This window comes from Myripristis murdjan, chromosome 6 (genome assembly GCF_902150065.1).
Source record: "Myripristis murdjan chromosome 6, fMyrMur1.1, whole genome shotgun sequence".
In the NCBI taxonomy this organism is placed as follows: Eukaryota; Metazoa; Chordata; class Actinopteri; order Holocentriformes; family Holocentridae; genus Myripristis; species Myripristis murdjan.
Window position 1 is genome coordinate 12,750,479 of NC_043985.1, and position 18,899 is coordinate 12,769,377.

Sequence of the window (18,899 nt, forward strand, 5' to 3'; positions counted from 1 at the left end):
AGCCACAGTTAAAGCAATGCCTTCTCTATGGACTTTATTCAGTCTCTGTTTAATGTACATAACAGAGCAGAACAGGAGAGTAGCATTGAACTTTACAGGTGGGTGCTTACATGGGATTTAGAGCAGCTGTAAAGATCTGGTCACATCACATATAAAGCTTTGAACCACACCACAGCTCTTGCAGTAGAGTTTGCAATAGAGTCTGAAAGTCTGCATGTGCCAAAACTGTAATGTCTGATACACATATATAGAAATTCTGCCTGAAACTTTATTTCACAGTTGGCAGCAGGCCAGGTCGATAACTTGCTGCTATCAATAATTTTGCATTTACTGAGAATATGTGTCTAGTTAAAATATTGAAGATTGTTAAAATAGCTCCAAGTATATTGATGCAGTGACTCACAGTTCATAGACTCAGTGGACCAGTAGATACACAGCAGAGCAGCACAGCAGAACCACCTCATGTGTGCTTTTTTGTCAATTTTTTTGTCACTACCAAGTCAGCTGATGAAAATGTCATTATTTGTTGTTGTTTTTTCTTGTCTTTTGGTTAGATTAGTAACTGCAGAAACACTTCAGCCCCCCACCCCCCTTCTCCTCCCACCCCCGTGGTATCATTTCCTCATCTACTTTTGGTTAAGTTTGATCCTTTGCTTCACTTCAAATCCCTAAGACCGTTTGTATGACCTCACCAATTGGCAGAGGCATCTATATAGTGCCCCCCCTCCCCCTTTTCTCTCTCTCCCTCTCTCTCTCTTCAGCCAGCGTCTAAACTTGCAGTGGAGTTTGAATAAAGCTTCTTTCTGCTCTCCTACACGCAGGAGCAAGAGGCCCCTGGTCAGAGCCCAGACAGAGCAATTTGGCTCACAGGTTGGAGTGACTGGCACTGGGAGCTTTGGAGCATCAACGGTACGTTTACAGCTCACCCCTGGAGTCTGTGCTCTTCTCTGATTGGGAATACTGGGAAAGATTTTAGGGATACTTTGACACTGTCCTCAGCTTGGGGGCACAGGTATTGGTTGAGGTGCTCAGATGTCAAAGCCAAGGTAACCTTTTGAAGCTTTATTTTCAGCATCAATCAGTACTGTACCCTGGGAAGTTTGTCAAAACTGTGTCTAAAACAGGAAAACACAAAGCAGATGAAGCAAGTGTGCTGAACTGCTCATTTGTTTTGTGCTCATTATGCTGTAGGAGTATTGTGATTTATTGATTAGCAGTCCTGAATGATTTCTGCTTTTTGCTGGATTGGATTTAGAGAGGTATAGGTGTCAGTAGTGGTTTTTCTTTATAACCTGTTATTATCACCCCAAAGTGATAATCTGAAATTTATTACACAAGGTGTTTGAACTGATTTTAGGGCATATGAATATAACTAGTAGGGAATATGAGTGATCATGTTGCTGTGTGGGAGATCTACAAGCAGACATTAATGTCAGACGTCATATTGGCCATATTGTCCTGCTCCCAATTATTTGAACATTAATTAGATTATTATTATAATAGGTCTTCTTCTTCTCCTTCTTCTTCTCCTTCTTCTTCTTCTTCTTCTTCTTCTTCTTCTTCTTCTTCTTCTTCTTCTTCTTCTTCTTCTTCTTCAATTCATGTTTAGCCTGGGCACCATGTAGAGTAAGACACTAAAATGTACAGTGCAGATACACAACAGAGCTACCTGTACCTGCCTGTCAATATAGACTCAGTGATGGTACAATTAATGCTTTTAATGCTTTATTACTGGTTGCACTCTCACAGCTGTTGAGTGGAAATGAAAAAGTTTACTATGATACAAACAAATGATTAGTTACCAGACCTGTACTTCAAAGGTTTTACTGAGAAAGAGAGGAAAATATGATTTTCCAGACATTGCATCTTAGTGGTCAAGCAGCAGCACAGAAGCAGTCCTCTGTTTTACTCAGGGCAAGCAATGAAAAGTGGAAGTTTGGTGATGGCTACGTGTCCACAATGAGGGGAACTTGACTTGAACACTGCTGATTTGTAGTTTTCACTGTCAGAAATGAAAATACAAAACAACAGAATTCTTTAGAGTTTGGGTACTATCTGGTTCAAGGCAAGAGTCATCAGCTGCATCAACTGTGAATGGTAAATGGACTGCTTTTCTATACTGCTTTTCTAATCTACTGACCACTGAAAGTGCTTTACAATGTTTGCTTCACATTCAACCATTCACACATACACTCACACACTGATGTTCTCCAGAGAAGCTGACCAGAAATCCTCTGACTGAATCTGTATGTACATCCATGCATACATATATTTAATTCATTTAATTGAATACTGTGCGCATGCTACTCAAGCATGTTTTTGATGTGAGAGTGCAGGACATGTAGATACGTGCAAATGCACCTCCTAGCACCTGTGTGTGAATTTGGCCCATCCACCTAATTTACTCTACCGGAGTATGTGTGTGTGTGCGTGTGTGTGTGTGTGTGTGTGTGTGTGTGCATGTGTGTGTGTTCCCAAACACAGACCTTACAGTACTTGTCAACACCAGCATACGCACACACATTCCCATACGTTTTCCATACACGGAGCATCGGATGTGCACTCCCACACGTTCCCTTGATGATGTGTGTGTGTCTCAATGTGTGAGTGTGTATCAATGTCCACTCTGTTCTGGCGCCTTGGTTCTCCTAAGGATTGGAGGAGAGTGGGTGGTGGTGGGGAGCGGGGAGCCTCCCCTGGATGCCCGCCCTGTGTTTACCTTGGCCAGGTCACCCTCCTGAGGCCCTGCCCCCACCCACCAGTGGAACAGACCAAGGCCTTATTGCCCTTCACCTCAACTGGGAGCAGAACACACCACAGCGCCTGAGCAGCTACCCCACTGACTGAATGGGCATACTGTGGAGAGACGGCTGATTGGCTTGACCTGGTCTGGTTTGGCTGGTTCACAATGCCAGTGTACATTATGAAGTGGACACGGGTTAAATGATGCATTTAAAGAGAGCCATGGGTGCGCTGAATGATCAGATAGAAAGCAATAAGAGGCAGAGGTTTTGGTTGGCCAGTTGGAGAAATGGGAAAAGATTTTTGCTGGCATTCTCTGTGTTTGCACATTGTGAGGTTGTGGATGCAGTTTGATTACTGGCTGGCCTTTTGCTGTTTTTGTCTGTTATTGCAAAGCCCACCTTGACTGAGATTGAGCTTTGTAAGTCCAATGTAATTTACTGTAACAAAAGAGAGATTTCAATTATACAAATCAGAAGTTTATTGTTATGTAAAAACACTTCCAGGAAGAAAAGCTTGTAGCAATGAATTACCTTTTCCTAATTTCAGCTAAGTGTATGACTAATATCCACCCATGCTTGCCGAGGATTCAAAGGAAAATTCCACCCAAAAATATCTTAACATTAATTTAACAACAGCAACAACAACAACAACAAAACTATTAGCGATGGATCACATTTTTTATTTGGTAGTGTCTTTTTCTTATTCCTGTGGATAACTGACCAAATGCTGATGACATGATGTCATAGTCAGATATTTTCAGCAGCTACAATGTCATTTAACGGTAGAAAAAATATTAATTTCATTAGGTATTAGTGTCTTTTGCACCATCTCTTTTGACATTCAGCAAACACACAGGGAGAAATCAACTGTGGAAGAAGCTGAGATATTAATTTCCCCATTGACTACAGCTTCAAGAAACCAGAAAGCAATGTTGTTCCAAGCCATGCTGCATTTTGTGTAATGGGAGTGACTCACTCATTTTCATCAGGCATTGTAATTGTAAGAATTTACCAAATGAAGTAGAAGTAGATGATACTGGTTGAGGAGGAAGGTACACAAAGAAGGTGCTCTCAAATTTTTCTAATAGTGCAAATAATTCTTGGAATGCAAGGTTGCAGATGGATGACATCTAAGAGTGTGAGAGTTTCTGAGGGTGGAATTTTCCTTCAGTCTATATTGTGCGGCAATTTTGCGTTTCCTCACAAACTAAGCCCAAGTTTGCTCCTGGACAGATCTTAGACGGCAAGGCAAATATTAGTACTGCTGTACTTCCTGGGTTTGTGGAAGTCAGAGTAATGCATGCACACATACACGTGATACACCCACCCACAAACACACACACACACACACACACACACACACATATACACACACACACACACACAGAGTCAGGCACATGGACAGAAACTTGTGGATGTGTCTGCACAAACACTGCCATGCATTTCTTCCAGGGTGCATTATGTTAGTATGTGTTGTACCTGTTAGCAACAAGCTCTGGGCAGCTACTTTTTCCACTAAGTCACTACACCGGGACCTTTGAACTTGAAAGGTCAGCTGGATTTCTCTTTGGCCTTTCACTGCATAGTTTGCACATGTGCTCCGGGAGCATTTTTCAGGCTGCACCAGGACTCCTGAATGCAGCACAATGAGGGTACAGTTGGAGCTCTCAGTGCTATCAAATGTTAACTGTGCTGTACGTCACAGTAATGGAAAGTTGAGAGAAACAGACTTTGTGGTAACTAGGATTCAACTGATGCAAGGCTGGTTTTGAAGACTGGTAATAATCCCAATATTTTTTTTTAAATGATTCTGACAGTGGTAGATGCTGTATATTCAATTTGAGTCAAAAGTCAAAAATATCTAGCAGAAAACAAGGATTCACATTTTCCCCAGAACTGTATTCTTGACTGATCCTTTAAAAGAGAAATAAGTCCATTCTGGGACTCCAAGACACTACTGATTGCTCCTTGAGAGTCTCACCCAGTCCACCTTCCAAATAATCAGAGAAACTCAGAGATACATTTGACTTATAAATTAAGCATTCTTTTCCAGAAAATGTGTTCAAAAAACTGGCAAAAAATAAACATTAAAATTAACAAAGTACAAAGAAAAGAAAAATGTAATTGTATTTTCTGACAGGTTGTTATGTAGTTGTGGTCAGGAAATGGCCTCAGCCATATCAGAGGTGTTAGACACTGACGAGTTTATATTCAGTGCATTAAATAATTGGTTAATACTGGCCCAATATTAATATTAAACGTTTATGTCAGGCTTAACCTGTTGGCAACCATTGGTGGCAAATTGGTGGACTTGTGTGTTACGGGGATACCGAAAACAACTTGACAGTGGCAGGTCACATTTTCATGAACCAACGATATAAATACAGACAGAGAAGGAGATACATAATGCAGACATACACATAAACAGCCAGACACACACACACACACACACACACACACACACACACACACACACACACACACACATAGCTGACATGGACCATTATTTTAGTTTAAGTTGGAAAAAAGTCCTCACTTATGTTTCCCTTCTTCATTAGTTTTTAACAAATGGAAAAGCATTTCAGATGAATGAATCATGCTTCTCCATCTCCCCATGAACCTATTTTCACACTAAAGACATTTCCTGTGCCACGAGACAAGGGGGCCTTTCACTCCTCAGAGCATGTGTAGCATTTTCAAGCTGCATTACAGACTGTTGACGTCCTATTTCCAATTTAGCCGATGACAGTGACGTAATAACCCTGTACACCAAATACACTGTATATCCTGAATAACATAGAATATGAATGTAGGCTTACAGAAGTTTGGATAAAACAAAGTAGCACACAGAGTTTAAAAAAAATCAAACCACTCATTCAGACAGCTTTCTGACATTTACTACACTTTTCACTGACAGCAGTTTGCATATCTGTAAAAAAAAAAAAAGCTGTGTCGTTCTATGCATTATATACACCTTACACTTAATACAACATATTTGCTCAGGCTGTGCTAGTACTGGCAGACTCTTGATCAGTTGACAATGTGTTACTCAAAAAGGCCAAATATCTCTCAAATTTATTGGGGCAGATCTGCAAAACATGAAAACAACAACCTTTTACATCAGTGATGATCTATATACAGTGTGTGAAGCTGCCTTGTCATACTACAGTTTGTTTAATTCACACAAAGTTGTTTCCAGTACTGATGATTTGGGATATTTTCTGATCTCCAGGTAACAATGACACCCTTGCTTTTGTTGTGCGTGTTCCTGCCCTTCATCATGGCAACAATATCATTTGAAGACCATGCTGATGACGGTAAGTCCACCAATATAGAAAAATTGTATTTTTTCAAACTGTTGTGGTATCTTGATCAGGGATGCAATCTCAAATGGGCCCGAAAAGGAAGATTCCACTCTATAAGTTTCTAGTCCCCTGATGTTTTCTGAACATGTATGCATTTAGGAGGTGTTTCAAGTGACTTCACATTTTTTAAAGAAATTTCAGCCAGGCCATATTTCACAAGACTGAGTGATTTAACCAAAGCATACAAACCCACTTGGTTGATCTGAACTGCCCACTGATATATTCTGCAATTTTATAGGCTATATTGGGTTGCAACCTCATGAACAAATAAGCACACTGACAAGCTAACTTCTGCTTGTCCTCGCTGCAGGCTTAGATGGCATGTTGAGCGTCAGCATTCCAGTGGAGATGCCTCTCCGTCCACTGCTGGGCAGCAAGGTAGTGGTGCCATGCTACTTCCAGGACAACACCGTCAATGACCCTGGTGCCCCAACCATTGCCCCGCTCTCCCACCGCATTAAGTGGACCTATGTCAACAAAGGGAAGGTCACCGTGATCCTGGTGGCGTCAGAGGGAAAAGTTCACGTAGAGACAGAGTACCTGGATAGGGTGACCATGGTCAATTACCCGCTGGTGCCCACCGATGCCACCATGGAGATGACAGAGCTGACGTCCAAGGATTCGGGCACCTACCGCTGCGAGGTGATGCACGGCATCGAGGATAACTATGACTCTGTGGAAATCCAAGTTCAGGGTAGGCCACAGGAATGTCTGCAATTCAGTTGATTCTTAAAATCACAATGAAACAGCATTTGACAGCCTTTTGCTTCTGTAAGTTGATTTATTTCCTGTTTGTGGGTCTTTGGTCTTAACAAGGAGGCATCTTTCTGACCTAAAGGGCAATCAGTTAGGGGCAAGAGTCCACTTTATCTAATGGGTGGAGCTTGACTGTTAAAAAAATGCATATTTTAATTTGTTGAAATTTTTGTCCATGCCAAATGGTTCAGCATGACACCATCATTGAGTTTTTTTCCCCCCTTTTATCCAGGATGCATAAGTCATGGGATATTGATATTGATTAAAAGAAAAAAATCTGTAAATTCTTTCGCATTTATTGTTAAAAGGTATTCTGGCCTGGGGAAATTAGCAGCCAAGCTGAAAATGTCATTTTTCATTGTTCAGTTTGACTTCATTTATCATCTACCAACTCCCAAGTCACAGCAAGTAAGCTCCTGTAGCCCAGCCTTCTTCCAAACTGCTAAAGTTAAGAAGACCATCTTTTAGCACTCCAAAAAGCATAGTGTCCAGTCAATATCTCCAAACAGTTTGTTCAACATAATCTATATAGCCAAACAAGTCCAATTTTCACCTCATTATCTTCCATTTTCATCTTCCGTTTTCATCAGTGACAGCCCTGGTTGCACTTGCACACTACACAGAAATATAAGGGTTTAAAGAATACTCCAAGTAAACATTACAGTTGTTTTTGTGTCTTTCTTCTGTTTCCTAGGTATTCTGTCTCACTATCAAGCCATTTTTGACTCTTTTTCTCTGTTTCCTAGGTATTGTGTTTCACTACCGAGCCATTTCCACCCGCTACACCTTGACGTTTGAGAAGGCCAAGGCAGCATGCATCCAGAACAGTGCCACTATCGCCACCCCAGCTCAGCTACAGGCTGCTTATGACGATGGATTCCACCAGTGTGATGCTGGCTGGCTGTCTGATCAGACTGTGAGGTACGACAATTGAGTTATTCTCAAACTCATAACAAAATTTCAAGGTATGGTAAATGAGAATAGCCAAAGCTGAAAGTTTGCTTATTCAATGGCAAAGTCTGGTTTTACCGGTAAAATAAATAAATAAATAAAATAACGTTTAATGGGTTGGTGTTTTTGCAATCCTGCGGGGCGGGCCAGTTGTGTGACATGGTATCTAAATAAGCCATTCATTCATTCATTTAATCATTCATTCACATTCAGGACTATTCAGAATCAGAAATACTAGAACTAGAATCAGAATCAGAAATAGTTTATTGATCCCTGGGAGGAAATTGAGTAGATTTAGAACTAGAAACTGACATTTCCAGCGTAATTCATTTTAAATTAGTTTGTAATTGGCACCACATTTACATCATGTGGATAGTGTGCAGAGGCAGCAAGGTTAGACAAAATATCATGCAATTCAACACTCCACAACAACTACGTGTCCTGTTGAAGTCCCCTTGAGCAAGATGCTCAATGATGTTGAACCCTGAATGCTACTCAAATGAGGGGACTCTGGGTTTAAATATAAAACCATCATTAAAAAATATGGATGTTTTTAGTGGCTGATAATCAACGTACCATGAGGCAGAATGCATGTTGTTGACAGTTTTAATAGAAAGTCTTTAACTTCCCCCTAGAATGAAAACACTGCTTACAAGAACTTGCTGACCTATCATGTAAATCTATCACGTAAGTCCATCTGATATCTGATATCGCTCTCTCCCTGTCAAGATATCCCATCCATGAGCCACGTGAGGGTTGCTATGGAGACAAGGAGGACTTCCCTGGTGTGAGAACCTATGGAGTGAGAGATGCCAATGAAACCTACGATGTGTACTGCTTCGCTGAGAAGATGTCAGGTACTGGCTAATGACAGACCTGGGTCAAACAGCATCTGTAAAAACTTTACTGTGTGTGCTTTAATTGGCGCAGACTGCTGTGCAAACTGTTTTTTACTGAATCAGACAAGATACTAAATAATAAATTGACAGTCATGGAAAATTATTTAAAATATAATTTCAAATACTGTCTAGTGACTGTTTTAACTTTCTGACACATATTGCATTTTTGGCAAACCTCACCTACCTGGAAATTGAGTATGCTGAAAATAAGGCTTGAAAAGCACACTGTTTGCAAGCACTATTTGACCAGATTGTCCATTCTAATGAGATTACTGCAGATAGGTCAGCAGTTTTTGAAATGGCACAGGAATCTAAGGAATTGATTTTCAAAAACATAGCTGAACAAATAAATGAATAAAACCTTCAACTAAAATAAAACTTTTTATATACTGTTTTCAAAATAGCTGTTGGCAGGGGGGGTACTCCATTTTATCTGTGGTAAACACCATAACTGGCTGATATCCAACATTGGACAGTGGACAAATATTTCTATCTGCTCTGACTGTGTCTGTTGTATTTCCCTCCCTCCCAGGCAGAGTCTTCTACTCCATGTCCGTGGAGAAGTTTACCTTCTACGAAGCAGGAGACCAGTGTGCCAAGCTGGGTGCCCGTCTTGCCACCACTGGAGAGCTGTACCTGGCCTGGAAGGCTGGCATGGATGTTTGCAATGCCGGCTGGCTGGCAGACAGGAGCGTACGCTACCCTATAAACATCGCCAGGCCTCAGTGTGGAGGGGGGCTTCTGGGAGTGAGAACTGTCTACCTGTTCCCCAATCAGACAGGATATCCATACCCAGACTCTCGCTACGATGCTGTCTGCTTCCAAGGTAAATCCACAAAACAAGGAAAAATTGATCCTCTGATACTCTAACTTTTCTAATACAATGATGCTTTATTTCAGTCTGTGATGTTCAGTACATTCCATGAGTTATTTTGTAATTAAATGATGCAATTTACATGGCAGGGACTGCTTCTATTACAGTTATGATTACTTGCTTTTCCCAGAATACTTTTCAGCAGCTCTAAGAGAGTGGGTGTGAATTTAGCTGAGTAAATGTAGAGAACATTAGTGATAGCGATTGTGAAAACTTTATATGAGCAAGACAGTGAGAGTCTTTCAGTTAAGGGAACAGTTCACTCAGAAAGAAAAACAAAAGCTATCCTCCCAGATAGTTTTTGTGGTGAGATTTCCAGTCTACTGCAACCTTGCCTGTCTTCCTTCACCCCAAAACAACGGGTCTGGATGGGTATTTGTTTCTGTCCAATATTTGCATGTGAAAAACACAACAACAGAATACAAGGTGCAGGACCAATACCTGTGCTTTTCTCTCATATATGATCAGTGTAGGAACATGAAATATTTTTAACATTTGATACTGCCTCAAAGCACCACTGACCGGAAGGCTCACTGAATGCATCATTTATGTCAAGCAATTATAGCAATTTTAATTTAAGCAATCATGCAATCTTGTTCACTCAAACAGCTGGTGAGGGTGATGGTCTCCAGCCTGTACTGACCACCCCTTTCCCACACATCATACCCATGACCCCCGGGCCAGTGGACCATCCCCGCCTCACCACACCAGAGCGTGAAGAGGCCCATGGAGAGGTGGCCACCCTCTCCCCCCTGCCTATCCCGCCCAGTGTGACAGACACATACGCTAAAGTCACTGCTGTGGTTCGTGAGCCTGGTCTAGGACTGGACCTAACAGGCATAGATACCGCCATGGCTCCTACAGGTAAGCTGTTTTTTTTACTTGATATAGTTATACATATTATAGTTTGATACAAAATGCACACTGCTGACAAAGACTGAAAAAAAGCACAGGAAGAGTACAAGAAAGTAAAAAGACAAGAATTATAAAATGCATAATTGAGAGACAAAGTATACGGTAAGAAACAACACAAGTTTAAAGAGGGCAAGATCAAAAAGCAAATTAGATAAAATGTTTTCTTAATCCTTTTCATATTCTCCCTTTCACTCCTCCTTTTATCATCCTTCCTTTGTTCGTTTGTTCGTTCCTTCCTTCCTTCCTTCCTTCCTTCCTTTCTTTGTTCATTCTTTTCCTTGCCCTTTCTAATTTCCTCTCCTTGCTGTCCCTCTCTCTCCCAAGGTGTGGTCTTTCACTACCGGGCCATCAACGGCCGCTACACCCTGACCTTCCTGGAAGCCCAGCAGGCCTGTCAGAGCATAGGCGCAGTCATTGCCAGCCCCGAGCAGCTCCAGGCAGCTTATGAGAAAGGCCTGCACCACTGTGATGCCGGCTGGCTCCGCGACCAGACTGTCAGGTGAGTTGGCGGCGCAGGTTAATCCACTTGTCCTGTTCCAATTTTTCAGCCCATGTACATGTTCTTAGGATAACGTGGAGTGGATTAGAATAGTAAAATGATTGCATTTAACCACATCCAACAATAATAATAGCTATCTTTGCTATCTGGAGATCAATTATTATGTATTTCTTTATTTGTTGAAGTGTATTCTGATGGGTTTTGAAGCTGCCTTTTACCAAAAAATAGATATCATTGCTGTCCTCTTCCTAATGAGTCAAATAATTTTACTCATTTTTCACTCAGAAAATGCCTGGCTCAAAAAATGCCTGATTGTCCTGTACTCTCCTTGGTGTATGCTATTTAATGCAGTAGAATTCAGTGTAAGAATGATAGTGATAGAATAGTATTCAATAATCTTGAAGATTGTTCATTTTGCAAAAATTTCCAATTCAAGAAGGGTCATTATAGCAAATGTTAATGGCCTGTTCCATGCTCAGGTACCCCATCGTATCACCCAGAGACAATTGTGCAGGTAATCTGGAGCACCTCCCAGGGGTCCGCTCCTACGGCCTTAGGCCAGCCAGCGAACGCTATGATGTCTTCTGTTACGTTGATCGTCTCCGAGGTGAGGAACATGAACCTGCTCACTGCTGCAGGCATTCAAATTACTCATATTTGAGCTCAGTCTTTTGCATTAGTCTGTGTATGGCATATCAGTGGAATGCTCCTCTTCTAAACCTTTCTGTTTCTTTCCCAGGTGAGGTCTTTTTCACCAGCGACTATGACAGCTTCTCCTATGAGGAGGCTGTGCAGCACTGTCAGAAACTTAATACCACCCTTGCCACCACTGGACAGCTGTATGCTGCCTGGAACCAAGGCTTGGACAAGTGCCGTCCTGGCTGGCTGACTGACCGCAGTGTCCGCTACCCCATCACCATCCCCAGGGCACACTGTGGAGGGGGCCGGGCTGGGGTCCACATTATTTATGCCTACCCCAACCAGACAGGCTTCCCTGATGAGCACTCACGCTATGATGCATATTGTTTCAAAGGTAAAAAAGGGTTAGACATGATTACAGTTATATTTTAAGGCTGCAGCAATCTAGAGGTTTATGTGGAAAAGAGCACTTTCATCAATCTGAGTCACAAAGTGGAGTTGCAATAGACAACAGCATGTTATTCCACTTCTGGAAATGCTGCAGATATATCTGGTCTGCAGACAGGATTGCCGTGCATAGTAGTCTTGGTACTGAAGTTCAACTTTTCAGTTACTTCTTGCTACTAACCTGATACGTTTCCAGAGTGCAGCTGTGAATCACAAGGAAAGAGTATTTTGATGGTGTCTTGCTTCTGTTATTGAGCATATTTGCAGTTGAAAGTGGGTGTTGGGGTGGAAGATAACACAGGGGGGCACTGCAAAAGTGGACAGTATGGACCATGAATTCCAGTCATTGGGACTGTAATGTCTCAAGAGAGGGAAATAGTTTTTTGTGCAAGTTGTTGTCCACATTATAGAGATTGATTTTGGAAGTTCTTCAAAGATCTGTGATAGTATTGTTGGTTTGAAATGTATGTCAACTGGTACACCATGAAGTAATATTGACGATTTAGTGGTTAGTTTTATAGTTCCATCATATTTTTTTTTTCAGCTGAAACTTCTGTTGTACACATTGAAAATGAAACCCATGTGGATATTACGACAATGTTGGAGGAATTTTTCAACAAGACAATTATCACAACTGACCAAGTTGCTCCTACTGGTAAGAAAACGTCCTTGTAGATTTTAAAAATGAGTGAGTGAGAACTGTCCTTGTCCGTTTCTGTAATGAAATTGTCAAAGCACTGCTTCAATTAAACTGCTAAATATCCATTTACAGTGGAAGATTTCTGTATACAGATGTCCATGTTCAATACTGCACATGCTCTCTTTTGGACAGTGTTTGACAAAGCTCTTACCTTATTTTCAGCTGAAACTCGTGTAGTTTACACTGAAAATGAAACCATTGTGAACAGGACTATTGTGGTGGAGGAATTTATCAACAAGACAACCATCTCAACCGATCGAGTCGCTCCCACTGGTAAGACAGCTATATGGAAACTGGGTCATACAACTGTGTGAATCAAAGTATTATAGTGTTGTTCTTGCTTTTAATTCACTCTTGCATGGATTACAGTAGTCATGCTTATTTCTCTCTGTGATAAGGTGGTCAGTATCATATAATACTGCTAAAAGTGGTCATGAAATTGCCATGGTACTAACAAAGGTAGAACAGTTACATTCTCAGAAATCATTCTTCTAATATATTATTTTCCATTTTCTTAATGTGTTTCTTCAGTACACCCCATTTCACCTCCAGTTCCTCCAGTTCCTCCAGTTCCTGTTGAAGTCTCAGGCTCTGGTTCAGCTGATCACTCAGCCAGTGGTAGTGGCATCATGGTGGGTCCCAGTGGGGACTGTACAGGGGAGTCTGGTGTCTCCGGTACAAGCGGTGAGGCCTGTGGATCAGGCTTCCAGGTCACCTTCAGTGGTCATGAGGACAGAGACAGATCCAGAGAGGGGTTAGTCTCCGGGGGTCCCCATGAGGCAGGGGAGGGAAGTACTGTCACTTTCCCCTATGGAAGACCAGGGTCTGGGGCTAGTGCATCTGGGGAGGGGCCAGAAGAACAACACCCTAGTTTCAGCGGCTTTCCCTCAGGATTGGGCTCTGCCAGCGGAAGTGGGGACATCAGTGGTAGCGGTGGTGAATCAGTTATCATTATGGTAGATAGGAAAATGGTGGATCTGTCTGAAACCCACCAGAAACCCACTGAGCAGGAGTTTGGCCAAGGGGGCACTGATTTCCACAGAGTCTCTTCAGGAACAGATATGTCCGGATCAGGCATTGCATCTGGGTCAGGCACCAGTGGGTTCATCAGTGGGGACCATAGTGGCACCACCTATAGTTCAGGGTTTCCAAGCATCTCATTTGTAGACCATGGTCTCGTTGACCGAACCGACCAACCCTCTGTTGAGCAGGAGGTATCTGGCTATCATCCCACCGGATCAGGGATCACCAGTGGCCTTCCAAGTGGGTTTCCATCTAGTGTCTCAGTAAGCGGCACTGCCTCCGGGGACACATCCCAAACTCATCGCAACGTCATCTACCTGACGGACGATGACATGATGGAGGTGACTGTGCGACCATTCGATCGTCATCCTGAGCAGGGCCGGGGCGTGGTGGAGATGAGCGGGGAAGGAAGTGGGTCAGGGATCCATAGTGAATTTGGCAGCACTTTAGATCAAACCCACCACTGGCCAAGCAGTGTATCCTCCCATGAGGAACTGACCACTGAGGGTCTTTCTGTAGACCTGCCTCCTGGAACAACTGCCATTTACCCAGAATATATGACTAGCGTCACGCAAACAGGATTTGAAGAAGAACTGGAGGTTGAGACAGAACAGGAAGGTCGTGCAGGACCTACTGAGGAGATTTATGTGACAACTGGTACAGCGGCCTACACAAGCCCAACGACAGCACCGTCTGTTTCACTGGCGACCCCTGCTGTTGTGGAGCCTCCTACAGTAGTGGAAGGTGTGTGGTTTAGAGGCAAACTTTGGTAGAACGTTTGCTAGAATTTTCTTAGCATCATTATAGCATAAATTAGAGGAATAATATCCCACACTTTAGATTGTGATGTCACACTGATTTATATTTCCATTGAAAATGAATGGGCAAGCATGGAAAATGTAATTTGTAATTGTCACTGTTGCTGTGGGTGAACACAGATTTAGCACTATTCTATGATGAAACAAGTTTAAATGTAAAAGATTAATGCGTAGTATACCTGTAAATCCAAAAAATCTTTCTCTCATGTACCATCAGTGAAGCAGCTATAGCTTAAACATGATTGACATGATGTTCTTATGCAGACTGACTTCCATTGAGTGCATCAGCAGAGCAAACTTCAATTCATGATTCACCAAAAACTTACAAAACCAAAAAAGGCCTTTGTGCAGTATGCTATAATATTCCTGTGACTATAGCAGAACCACATGAGAGCAAACTGTGAGGAAAAGACAGAATAAAAGCTAGGGAGATATACTGAAGTTTCTTTTTAGTTAGGAAGCAGCAAAAGTAGTGATAAAGTGGGAGGAAGGTGACATTAGGTGACTCACTGCATCAGTATGCCATTAGTAGTTAGTGTCTCAGTTCTTTGGATTGTCAGAGTGATGCCACACCAGAGATTAACTTTGAATACAAAAACCCTCATTATTTTAAGTCCTGTGTCTTTCTCTCTGCCATCAGCCTCTTCAGACCCCTGTGATCCAAACCCCTGTGGTTCAGGATCCTGCCTTGTGCAGGGTGAGCTTGCTGTGTGTCAGTGTCCACACGGCTTCACGGGCGAAGACTGCACCACGCGTGAGTCACCTTCCCACCGCAGCTCAGAGCATATGGCTTTTAATGTGACAGGAGTCAGACTCCATCTTCGATCATCTTGCACTGACAAAATCATAACACAAAATTAACACATTTTCAAGTGAAAGATGGCAGTTTATTTAAGATGGTTGATGAAATGATATCGCCTTAACAGACTGGATTCTATAGTTTGGTGATACTGAATGATGAACTTCAGGTCATGGCAGTATAAATTACTTTTGAAAGTGAGCTTTTGCAATTAATGTAACATACTAAAAGTCCATCACTATGCATGGCAACAAGCACACTAAAGTACAGTATGTGCATAATGTGGAGTAAAAAAAAATGTGTGTGTGTGGCTGTGTCCAGCGGTACAGGGCTGTGCGGATGGCTGGGTGGAGTTCATGGGCAGCTGCTACCTCCACTTTGCGGAGAGGGACACCTGGTCTGATGCTGAGCAGCGCTGCCGAGAGCTCAACGCCCACCTGGTCAGCATCACCTCTCAGGAGGAGCAGCAGTTTGTCAATTGTGAGTAGCCTTGTCTGTGGGTGTGTGTGTGTGTCTGTTGGTCAAAGTTGTTTGCCAACATAAGCATTCATGCACCTGTATCCGTGTCTTAACATAATGTTTACTAGCGATACTCTAGAGGATATGTAAGCAACGGCAAAGGCATGCTTTGGAGAAGAAATGGCTTTAGAGTGGTGTTACAGGCAAATTTCTAACACTGTAATTACTAAATCACTGTTTTGATTTTGATGAAAGTTGGAAAAGTGATGCTGCTTTGAACTGTGTTCCAGAGTTTTTAAAAAATTGACTAAACATTGGCCTTTAATTAACTTGGCAAAAGCTGGAGGGATGACACATTTTGGTCTTTTAAGTGTTCACATTAATCTCATGGCTTTTATAATCATAATATGTAGAATATAGGCAGATTATGAGACAGTGGGCCCTTGGGCATGGACATGTTAATGCCTGTTAAGACTGTTTGGTAATCCACCCATATCTATTAAAGGCCCTAACTGCTGCACTGTAAATGCATACATAAATCCAGCTATTTGTTCAAACATGTACTGATTGGCCTAATGGGGATGCTATAACTAAAGGTCAAAATATAAAGCCATCATTCAGATTTTGAAGAAACTTGGAAGGATGATAAATTTTGTTACTAACTGGGTCAAGGGTCAGTTGGGGGACATGTTTCAATTGTTTCCAAGATCTACTATTTTTCTTTCTTTATTGTAGCCAATGCTCAGGACTACCAGTGGATTGGACTCAATGACAAAGAGGAGCAGAATGAGTTCCGCTGGACCGATGGCAGTCCTCTGGTGAGTCTGATTTGGAATTAATAGACAATTTACAGTTCTATAATCATAAGTACATATTACACCACAAAAAAATTAAAGCTAACATTTTGGACTTAATCCACAGCAGATGGAGCCAGAGAAAAGCCATTGTATAACTGTGACTTTGCACTTAATTGTAAACAGCTAACCACCTCTGCTCCATCCCTGAAGCCTTTAATTCTTTGACAATGTACTATTTCAGTTCTCCTGAAGATACAAGAAAGAATTGTATAAAATGTTAATAGATTTAAGATAAATGTCACAAAAGTGTCACAAATCTCCTTGCAATCTGCCTGTCATTTGGAGCTCTATGAAAAAAGAGTTATGTGATTAAGATCACAATTATGATTTAAAAAGTCAGAATTCTCAGATTAAAGTCCAAATTCTGAAAAATGTCACTTATTACTTTATTATAAAGTTGTTGTTTTTTATTATTATTATTATTATTATTATTATTATTATTATTATTATTTTCATGTGACCCTAATCCTCCTCCTTATTTACCATCACTGAGGTCCAGTGAAGAATTGGGTTTGTGCAAATAATGGTTAAATAAATATATTATAATTAGGGTAAAAACTGAGATATGCTGGAAAACAATTGCTGCTTTGCGGATGTAAGTAGTTCAGTGATATTAAGTAAGTAATAAGTAAAAGCTCATGGTCCAATATGGTAGATTTGTTTCTAAGTTTCAGTGTGACAAAGTAAAGTATCTTGTCTCTAGACAGGATACCTTAGTCTTGTCCTTTGGTTCTAGTCCCTATTCCTAAACACTTTGAATGAAGCTTGAGAAGAGTCAGATCAGTTAACCTAAACAAACAACTGCCACATTGTTAGCTAGCTCACTAGCCAACAGGCTAATTTTGCAAAGCACCCAATGGCAATGTTAGGCAGCTACAAATGCAAACATTTGCGTCTACTAGACGCTCTAACTGGTACACAAGTATGATGAGTTTACAAAAAGGCATCTATCTAAACACAAACTATGCTCATTAAGTCTTCATCTTCATTCCTTAAAATAATAATAATAATAATAATAATAAAACTGATTCACTCAGACCTTTGAGAACTGGAGGCCCAACCAGCCTGACAGCTACTTCAATTCTGAGGAGGACTGCGTGGTGATGATCTGGCACGAGGGCGGGCAGTGGAATGATGTGCCCTGCAACTACCACCTGCCCTTCACCTGCAAGAGTGGACCTGGTAGGTTAATAGAGTTGGGGTCAAGGATCAGTCTACACTACTGAACTAGCTTGCACTGAACCCAGGACTACTCTCTAAATAGTAGGTATCACCCCTTTCCCATAATCCCTATTTAGTTAATTGTAATGAAATGATGTTTCAGGAGTACCTCTGAGACCTGAGAACACGCCTTCAGTGATTAGAGTTGTCAAAGCCTTCACTGAACATTGGCTGCTACTCAGAACTTAGACTACCTCAGTGAAATCATCTCATCTTTTCCCACAATGGCCCTGCCTCGTTATGAATGCGGTTGTTAACAATTTCCATTACAACACTAAAGGTGCAAAATAGTCTTTTGTACATCAAGGTGTAAAGCCTTATACTGTCTTCCAGGCGAAGCCATGAAGAAATCACAAAGTGGTTCCAAAGTGAACCCAAAGTGAGGTAGAGGGACAAAAAAATAAACACATGACCTCCATGACCTCCTGAGTACTGCTTGGCATGCAGGATGTGGCCTGTTAATTTATTAAACTGTAAATCTGTTTCTCTCAGTCATGTGCCATGCGCCACCCGAGGTGGAGCATGCCAGGATGATGGGTGGCAGCAGAGAGCAATACCCTGTCAACTCCATAGTCCGCTACCAGTGTGACACAGGCTACACACAGCGCCACCTGCCTGTTATACGCTGTATGCCGAATGGACAGTGGGAGGAGCCACAAGTGGAGTGTATAGAAGGTGAGGTTCTATCTATCTTTTTAAATATGTTGTAAAAATGTGTTATTAAATAGAGGTAAGAGGTAAACAAACAAGCTTGTTTACATCTTTAATTCAGTTTAATCATGAGAGGGAGGAGGAGAGGCACAGTAATTTTGGGAGCACTCCTAATATTTTGCAGTTTTGCAGATGAACAGTTTCACTATTAAATGGAGAAAGGGCCTATGGTAGTTTTTTTAAAAAGAGTTTTTAACTCACACTATTCATGGCTTGTGTCAT

At 41.6% G+C, this 18,899-nt stretch overlaps 1 protein-coding gene across 1 annotated transcript in view; it reads left to right on the top strand.

The window, feature by feature from the left end:
• Positions 1-823: 823 nt before the first annotated feature.
• The window catches only part of acanb (aggrecan b), an 18,719-nt gene continuing 643 nt past the window's right edge, over positions 824-18,899 (top strand). The window contains exons 1-18 of the mRNA XM_030052734.1: positions 824-909; positions 5,977-6,061; positions 6,420-6,803; positions 7,612-7,786; positions 8,546-8,673; positions 9,248-9,541; positions 10,199-10,453; positions 10,829-11,003; positions 11,483-11,610; positions 11,743-12,036; positions 12,634-12,744; positions 12,952-13,062; positions 13,321-14,556; positions 15,271-15,384; positions 15,751-15,909; positions 16,624-16,706; positions 17,783-17,927; positions 18,459-18,641. Of these exons, the coding sequence (XP_029908594.1) occupies positions 5,983-6,061; positions 6,420-6,803; positions 7,612-7,786; positions 8,546-8,673; positions 9,248-9,541; positions 10,199-10,453; positions 10,829-11,003; positions 11,483-11,610; positions 11,743-12,036; positions 12,634-12,744; positions 12,952-13,062; positions 13,321-14,556; positions 15,271-15,384; positions 15,751-15,909; positions 16,624-16,706; positions 17,783-17,927; positions 18,459-18,641 (4,054 nt within the window). The 5' untranslated portion in view covers positions 824-909; positions 5,977-5,982. The remainder of the gene's footprint in view (positions 910-5,976; positions 6,062-6,419; positions 6,804-7,611; positions 7,787-8,545; positions 8,674-9,247; positions 9,542-10,198; positions 10,454-10,828; positions 11,004-11,482; positions 11,611-11,742; positions 12,037-12,633; positions 12,745-12,951; positions 13,063-13,320; positions 14,557-15,270; positions 15,385-15,750; positions 15,910-16,623; positions 16,707-17,782; positions 17,928-18,458; positions 18,642-18,899) is intronic.